We start from the raw sequence: 9,453 nt of genomic DNA, 5'->3' as shown, positions 1-9,453 counted from the left end.
TTTACATACAAAATAAAAAAAAACAATGCAACATACATCCCTTCTATATTTATTTGAGTATTCAGAGTATTCGGAGAAGCACATTATTATACAGTATAAGTACACTGTTATTCCTTTGGAGTACGTTGAGATAGCATACTGTGAAGTATCCCATGGTGTTGTGCTGTTCTCATAATACCAATACAATATTGCTAAAGTATTACCAGCTTTAGTTATGATTTACTTTGTTCTTTTCACCCTCTGATGTGGGATTAGCATCTTGTAAACTAGGAGAATCTTGTCTTGTAAAAATAGCTCTCAAAAGAGCAGCTGCTGTTCATCTCTTGCCATAATGCAATTCACTAAAAGCCCTCTAGGCTCTTAACCCATTGATACCTGATGCAGCATTTGTGTGTGTATCCCTTTAAGCGGTCTTAAAGGGATACACACACAAATGAGGGATATACACGCAAATGCTGCATCAGGTATCAATGGGTTAACAAAGTTATTTCTGCGGGAAAAGATTTCCTCTCCAATTATAGAAGCCTGGTGGAGAAAAGGCCCTCAAGACACCGCTACTTCCTGGTTACCGCCTCGGCCCGTTAGCGAATTGCGGGAGCCTCGGCTACCTCAACTCCCGGCCACCGGCCCGGTAATTTGTCATGGGAGCCACGACTAAAAGTAAGTAAAACAAGCAAAGTAAAACATCTTGGTTGGGTTTAGGCAAATAAAACAACTTGGATTTAGGCAACAAAAGCAGCTTTGTTGGGGTTAGGGTTTGTGTTGGGATTCGAACCAGCTCTGACAACGAGAAAGTTAGAAGTCGGGAAAGCCTATTCCCATACCGCGGCTTTGACTTATGTCGTAGGTCGTCGTGTGTAACGTTAATTATTCACGTATCCAGAAATGTAAAAATGCTACGTACTTTTGTTCATAAACGTCCATAATGTTACATTTCTTTGGATTCTAAAAACGTACAATGCCGACACTTTAATCTGGCAACTGGTCCATATGAAAATATTCATGTTCCTTGACGGCCTCACTATCGTCAGCATTTAGGAGTAGGAAATTAAAAAGGAAAATGTTACGCAAAAACCTGCTGCTTGACTGATGGAGATTTTCATATCTGGAGAAAAATGCTAAAAGTTATGTAAGATCAGAGGCACTGAGGCACTGAGGTTTGTATCTGAAGTGTTGTCTTGAGCTCATATGTTAACATGATGTATTATCCATAGAGGCTGGAATTCATGGGGGCATATCTGCTCCACCATGCAGACGCACTTAACTCTGCATGGAATCCACATGCACTTGAGTTACACAACACAACACACACGCACACGCACACGCACACGCACACGCACACACACACACACACACACACACACACACACACACACACACACACACACACACACACACACACACACACACACACTATATAATGCAGTCTACCATTTGTGTGTACATAGTATACACATGAGTACAATAATACAAACTGAAAAGGTACAGGTATGTATATGTTTCACATTAGTTGGACCGGTTTTTATCTACATTTCGCAGCACTCTAATGGAAACCTGTATGTCTAAATAGTATCAAAAGCATATGACTGTTCAAACAAATCTGATTTGACCAGCTTTTTTTTTTTTTTTTTTTTTTTACAGGTGAATGAATATTACAACATTGCAAATGGCTACTACAGTATGTGTAGTGCAGTTATAGAAATATCTTGGTTTAGATGATGTTACTGTTTGACAGAATGAACTAAGAGAACACATCAGCATCTTATTTTCATAATATGAGCATCACCGAAAAAAAACACACACCAGAATATCATATTTAGAATAATTTCCATATACATGAACGCACCACTGCTCCCTTAACGTGCAACATCATCCCTCGTTCTAGAACTTTTGTCCTCCGTATTTGTCTCCTCCTCTTCTTCATGCCATCATCCGCCATTTCTTTTCCAGTCTCGAATCTCTGTACAGCTTCATGGTGTCCTCCTCCTCCTCCTCCTCTTCCCACTTGAGGCCATCTGGAGCGTATCTGAGGAGCAGACAAAGAAGCTCAGTGTGGGCAGAGAGTAGAAAAGTGTTGCCTCTTCGCTCTTGTGAAGAGGTCCAGGAGAAACCTGGGCAGTAAATCACAGTGAGGCAGTGAAATGCACGCTCTCCGCCTCCATATTGAACTTCTCATGTGCGAGGTGGGCGAACATCAGGGGTTTTATCTCCAATTTGGATGGAGGCACCGAGTTCAGCCAATGAGACACGTCACTCTATAGCTGCGCGCTATGAGACTGTCTGGAAAAAGTCTGTTTATTAGGCAGTAATTAATAAAAGGAGGCAAGAGTTATATTATTGTGAAATTTTAACTTAAACTATTATTTCTCACATTAGCTGTGAATTCAACTCCTGCACTCTTTGTACACAAATAATTGTAATGATGTCATGTCAGGAGAACTTCTGGATTCTTCATATATTAGATTGCATAGACTGCTGGTATACAGTGTTTAGGTATATACACTGTAGTATTTATACAGACAGTAGAAAACACATATTCTTATTATGCCAATACAGTACTTTTTAATAAATAAATAAATAATGTTGTTCCTTATAGTCTTATAGTGATTTAGACCAATCTGCCAACTCCCATAAAACTGAAAACATTGCCTGTGCCCATTGCCTCAATATGTTTGCCATATATCAACAGCATTATGAGCATTAAAGGGACACTCCGCCCATTTTCAACCAGCTTTGTATCATTAGAACATCAGTAGTATATCAGAAAACTGTAAACGGTTTTGAAGTCTGTCATTTAATTTGACAGTTATTGAGTGTTAAAGTGTGGACCAGTGACATCACTGGTCCACACTAACTCAAATTAATAACTCATTAACTCAAATCAACTCTCAATAACTGTCAAACTATTCACCATTCATCTAGTTTGACAGTTATTGAGAGTTGATTTGAGTTAATGAGTTATTCATTTGAGTTAGTGTGGACCAGTGATGTCACTGGTCCACACTTTAACACTCAATAACTGTCAAATTAAATGACAGACTTCAAAACCGTTTACAGTTTTCTGATATACTACTGATGTTCTAATGATACAAAGCTGGTTGAAAATGGGCAGAGTGTTCCTTTAAGCTGGACTGCCAATTTTCAGTACTTGGCATCTCGCGCGCTCGATTCCTAGGCTTGCCCGCCGCGCGGGCTCGCCCGCCCTGCAGCTCGGCCGCTGCGTGGCCTCGCACGCGCAATGTCTCCCTCTCTTTCTCCCTCAGTCTCTCCCCCCTTCTCTCTCTCCCTCTCATCTCTCTCCCTCTCCCTCAGTCTCGCTCCCTCTCCTCTCCCCCTCTCTCTCCCCCTCTCTCTCTCCCTCTCCTCTCTCTCCCTCAGTCTCTCTCGTGTGTGTCTGTCACTGATGACATCATCAGTGATGTCACAATGCGTATGTATGACACCACTGATGACATCATCAGTGATCTCTCCCTCAGTCTCTACCCCCTCTCTCTCGCCCTCTCCTCTCTATAGTATTACAATTTCTGGTATAACATTTCTTAGGGGAATTTCACAGAATATACCCTTTTACTTGGCAGTTCATAGAACAATGCTGGGGAATCCAGTATGAATAGCAATCATTTTAGCCAGTTAAATGTGCTTGTGCTATGTATGTATGTATGTATCATTTTAACATCAATAAATAATGACCACATGAATTTAGTATAAGTATCGTAAACAAGAGCACCACTGAGAAGACTGTCAGCCTCTACACTGCATTGTGCGACAGTCGGTCAGATTTGACAGGAGATTTTGCTTTATGGCACAAAACAAGAATCACTTTACTTTGCAAATAATAAAGAAGTTTATTCCAGTTCCACTATTATTACTATTCCACTATTCTCACTTACTTTTCTCAAATAAAAATAAAACACTATTCTAAAATGCTTTCATGTTCAGCTTAGATGGTCTGAATGTATTGGCTCTATATCAGTGTATATTAAGCTGTTACAATGCCACATCGTATTTGGCACTGTCAGCAAAGATGAGACGTAGTACTGTAGTACTGTAGTACTGTCTCTACCTTCAGGGTTATTGTAGCCAAGTGAAGTCCAGTTTGCTCTGGTGGCCCAAGGCGATCATGGAGTTTCTGTTTCTACCAGGAAGCTCCACTGGTCCCAGATCAGGCCTGCGGAGAAGAACAGACACCGTTACTGCTGACTTTCCACAGTATTTCCGGGAGTCATAGTCTTTTATCGAAGTGCATGGAAGCAGCCCAGCTCAGCTGTTACAGAACAGAGTTCAAGAGCACATTTATTGTTGTTTCATCTCAAATCGACATGACCACCTTCTCTCTTGGAAGGCGGCGTTCTCTCTAATGAATCCTGGCCGGCAGCCATGATATCTCACCAGACCTCAGTTCAAATCCATGGGGCAATTCTCCTACTCCTCCAGGCATACCTCAGGCCTGACAGTCCGACCACCCCCCCTCCTCCTCCTCTGCTCAGTGCTCGCCTGGGTCGGTGCCAAGCCCCAGTCGTGGATAGAAGGATATGTTGAAGGGCCAGAGAGAGAACTGTTCTTTCCTGCGGCCCTCAACCTCCCACCAAATTCCTATGTACTACTACAGCCTCTCAAACAAAGAAATACCACAATTCGTCTACAGACACACCCGCCCTCCCCCCGGGCGAAAAAAGTGGAGGGAACTGTTCCCTCAGGCATGATTTGCCAGGAAGCTGTCACGGTTCGCTCCTCGCCCAAAGTCACCGAAGTTGTCAACGCTTTCCACCTCAAAATAACCCCAAAGTCCCCCCCCCCTCTCTCTCTCTCTCTTTGCTGCAATCATGCTGGCTTGTATTCATCAGAGTAAAATAACTGACATTCCTTCTGCTTTAGGCATTTCTTTTTTGTTTTCTTCAATCAATGAGAAGTGCAGCTCCTTTTCACTGGTTTTTGGAGCTTTTTCCATTTCAGCCCAAAGGTACAAGACACCAAAGTGCCACCACAACAAACAAAAAGTACAAGACACCAACTGCCACCGCAAAAACAGAGGTCTGCTTTTTACAGTTTGGAAAGAGATTAGACTATTAGCCTGTCACAAACATGAAAGAAAAGTGTTTAAAATCAAAACAGGATGACAAGAGGCTTTCGTGGCTGAGTTTTTATTTTTATTTTGATCAATTCTTATTTCGATTAGCTAATACTTTTTTCTTATGAGCTACCAACATGGAGCCACTGTCACTATAAAGCCAATACAAAAATGTGGGTAAGATATTCCATCGTTGTTCATATTCATATGATCCCTTATCACTTACAGTATGTTTAACAAAGACACCTGCCAATGCTGCTCAATGTTCCAAGCATCTGACTTATTTCAGAGTTCAACAGGATTAATATGGTTTATTTTGTGTGTGTATTAGGACAAAAATATTCAAGTCTGTTTTCATGCTCAGTGCAGATACAGCATCGAAAGATGGTCGCTGGCAGTCAAAACATTTATATTATCTCTCTAGCTCTGAGGAATGCCTGTTTTGTTTTTATAATCTATCCATATTGTGAGATTTTGGACATACTGTAGTTAGAAATGTTAACATCAACATGTTAACATGAAGTGTCTGATATATGTGAAAAGATCATATTTGATCAAGACCATATATTTGTTCAAGGATATTGGCTGTAATGTCTTTACAGACTGAGAATATAACAATACTTTTGGTGGAGTGGAAATAAATCTTTGTCATTGTTGTTTTTCTTCTTCACTGGCCATAGTAATTATAAATATGCCTCTTGAGCTGGATTGTGTTTCCCTTGGCAAACAATACAGCAAATGCTTAACAAAGCACAAGTAATGAGATGCAGATAGTTTTGACGATCTCAATTGGTAAGGTATCCATAAAAATATCATTCAAGTCATTGATTTCACACAATCAATGCAAAACTAGTTTGTATCTCTTCTAAAGAATCTCAGAATTTTAGAAAAGAAAAACCTCTTGACAAGCTGCCAAAGACATCAAACTCCTCTTTCTGAGGAAAAAGATACTTTGGTTTTCAAGAATTAGTATTATTTGTATTAGCCTAGGTGAGGTAATGGAACTGTAATAGGCAAACCCACCAAAGATGACGAAATAATTGATGGCTTTGTTGAAATGCTAGTGGATTCATGAATTGGGCAAGTTCCAGCATCCAGTAACAACTTGGATTTGATGAGCGGTTACCAAGGAAACGGCCAAGGAATCAGTGCTTGGGTAATATTTTCAGATTCTGAAGCAATGATGCACAGTGTATAAAGGCATAAGGGAAGTACAGGGGCATAGTGGGTCAGATGAGAGACCATGCCTGGCAAAGACCCTGGCATCATGGGAATGATGATGTATTCAGACAACAGTAATGATACTGTAGCCTGTGTTGTATTCACAGTGTTGTTGTTGTTGTTGCCTCACCTGTAGAGCTGGGGACAGGACAACTTCAGCGAGGTGGAGGTCAGTCCCAGCCTGCTCTGGTTCCTCGACTTAGTTTTCTTCACCAGGTCTTTGACTCGGCCCCATGTGTAGTTTTCACTCACCTGTCCACAAAGATACCCAGGAATGATCATTTGTTTTAATCAATCTAATTATAATGATAGGTTACGACAACAACAGAGAAACACCGAGCTGTAGGCTACCTCTGAAAAACTAACGGTCATGTCTGCAACTATTACTAGGAGGAGTTTTTACTGGGATCTCCCTCCGCAAGGGTCTCGATTGTTAGAAAGCGCAGTAACCGAGAAACCACCATGTGTCATGGAAGATATCGCTGTTGCCGGGTGAACGACTCTCTCCAAAACGTCAACAAGTCAGTAGCGAAGGGAGGATCTCCCCGTTCGGCGCCAATAAATTAGCGCATTCGTCATGTATCATCACGTCGAGAGGTTTCATGCCGCTGTAGTTTTGCCATTTGGATTGTAATCATCAGATGTGAATGTGCAGTGAGTTTGGGGGGGACTGACTTAATGATCCAGTGTGATGAATTTAACTCCGATGATTTTGAACAGGAGTGTTATTTGTTCAGCTGTGGATGGTTCAACTGATTTGTTACAGCTGCTTTTCGTGGCTCTTTCTCTATGTTCAGCTAATTTTCAGTGAGTTAAGGGAGTGTCGACATACTCAGTACCACCCATTTGTTGTTGGAAGCAGCCAACGTTCACAGTACTTTCTTTTTTCTTTCTTTTTTTTTAAAGGTATGTGAATCGTGCAAATCATTAAATATTATAACATTTTAAAGGAATAGTTCACATTTTCACCCACAGTGCACACAAAGGAAATGTCAGTGAGCTTCAGTCAGCTTGTACATACAGGAGCGTGACCCCGCATTGACCTTGAATTTGTTTGTTGCCCAACTTTCCAGAGCCACTATGAGGAACAGCATGGATTGTGCTGAGAAAGAACTCTACCAATCAACATCATCATATTGGTAAGTAGCAAATGGGGCTAGGTTTAAAAAAATGTGAACTATCCCTTTAATGCCACATGTCAAATTCCATGCTAAGTAGAAAGTAAAAGCCAAAGGAGAAATATGGGTCTCTCTCTCTCTCTCTCTCTCTCTCTCTCTGTCTCTGTCTCTCTGTCTCTCTCTCTCTCTCTCTCTTCTTTCCCAGTCTCTGCCGTACTCGCTCACTCACATACAACTCCCTTACTGTTTTCTCATCATATCCACTTCAGTCAAATTGTAATTAATATTAAATTAAAATGACCAAATTAAAATATCTTTGTCAAGATATATATGATGAGATTGGTCTTGCTGCACTGGACCTTTAATATGACTCACCCTTCGGTGGTGGGGCATGGAGAGCCTCTCGGTGCTGTCGCCGAGGAAGCGGACCTCCCCCTCAGTGTAACTCCTCCGGTTCAGCCCTCTCCTCCACAGCGGTATGGGTGCCAACGGCTGGCATAAGCCCTCACTGCACACATCTGAACACGAGGAGAAAAACCCAAAGCACAGACAAACAAGCGGTTACAGTTTGTTAGAAGCTTTGAAGAAGCAGATGGCAAAAAAAAAAAAAGAAGAAAAAAAGTTGCATATTACAGCTTTAACTGGACACTTATGAGCAGATAGAGGGAGATTTGGTTCACATGTGTTGTAGAGGTTGCTCGCATGTGGAGAGGGGAGTGAAGGCTATTTTGACAAATGGTGATGGAAATCAGTGGTCTCAGTGGAGGCCTGCTTTTTGCCTCCGTTTCCACCAACCGCACCCTCCTCCTACCCACCTCCCACGTGCACGCAAACACTCCTCTGTTATCACAACAGCTCACGCTTTCCACTGACCAAAGCCACATCCTGGGCCAAACATGTTGGAGTATGTTTTTAAAATAAATAAATAAATAAATAAATAAATAAATAAATAAATAAATAAATACATAAATAAATAAATAAATAAATGAATGAATAAATAAATGAATAAATGAATAAATGAATAAATGAATAAATAAATAAATAAATGCTTTGTGTTTTTTTGGGGGGGGGGCGACAGGAACTTGTGCCTTGTTCATTGAACGCCGCAACAATAAAACCAAAGTGCACCTCCAACAAAAGCCTCCACACACAGAAACCCAATAGAAAACACTCAACGATCATCTCTTCAATTCTCCATAATTCATAGGTTCCTCTATCGACAGCAGTAAAGCTTGAACACCTACAATCCTGAATTAAAACCTGAGCATAGAGAGGAAAGCCTACTACTAGCTGTATCTACTCCCACATTGGCTGCACCTCTGCCCGGGGGCCCCATCTCTCTCCTGCGCTCCTCAACCTCTTCTCCAGATCCAGTTTCCTGCCCATCAGAGGAAGGAGCGAGGCATTCCAGAGTCCGCGGGACATTCTATGTTCCCGTCATAAGCAGGATGCCAGGAATTTCCCCCCTTGTCCCGCTCGAGTAATAATTCCATCTTCCTGCACCCCCCACAGTCCCCCCCCTTCCCCCCCTGGGACCCCCGGGACCACCGACTTGTCACCCGGCACCGCCTCAGGCAACGTGAGCCGCTCCGAAAACACAACCGTCATAACATTTAGGGAGATGACGGCGTTGGTAAGTGGCTAACATCGCCCGGAATGGCGTACGATGACAAGGTAAACGTCCGGGCTGAAAAACACACCTGGGGGTGGGGGTGGGGGGTTGCTACGGGGGTCAGGGGGGTCTGGGTGTGAAACCCAAGGAGGGCGAAAGCTTTTTAAAACAAACCTATTAGATCCATTTCGGGAAAGCGTCGGGACAAATGTTGATTCTAAAACATGAATATGTGGTTTTATGGGCGTGTGGCGATGCGTCCCGCCGGAGCAGGTTATTAAGCGCTGATCCTGCTCGTAATGAAATGGTCAGGTTAATATGGCATGGTCTCAATAACCCCTAGGGTCACTTTGCTCCCGCTGTATAATTATATTCTCACCACAAATGCCTGATAGAAGTGGAGTTTGTGGATGAAGTGTCCATTGAAAGAGAGC

General features: G+C 42.2%; 1 protein-coding gene across 1 annotated transcript in view; it reads right to left on the bottom strand.

Annotated features, from left to right (window-relative positions):
* The window catches only part of LOC310789221 (uncharacterized protein), a 29,321-nt gene continuing 19,868 nt past the window's right edge, over window positions 1-9,453 (bottom strand). The window contains exons 4-7 of the mRNA XM_083650809.1: window positions 7,783-7,925; window positions 6,420-6,541; window positions 4,064-4,168; window positions 1-2,026 (exon numbers count right to left, since the gene is read on the bottom strand). Of these exons, the coding sequence (XP_083506935.1) occupies window positions 4,072-4,168; window positions 6,420-6,541; window positions 7,783-7,925 (362 nt within the window). The 3' untranslated portion in view covers window positions 1-2,026; window positions 4,064-4,071. The remainder of the gene's footprint in view (window positions 2,027-4,063; window positions 4,169-6,419; window positions 6,542-7,782; window positions 7,926-9,453) is intronic.

The sequence above is a fragment of the Poromitra crassiceps genome (assembly GCF_964638095.1).
Source record: "Poromitra crassiceps genome assembly, chromosome: 14".
Lineage (NCBI taxonomy): Eukaryota > Metazoa > Chordata > Actinopteri > Beryciformes > Melamphaidae > Poromitra > Poromitra crassiceps.
This window is presented reverse-complemented; position numbering and strand designations above follow the sequence as displayed.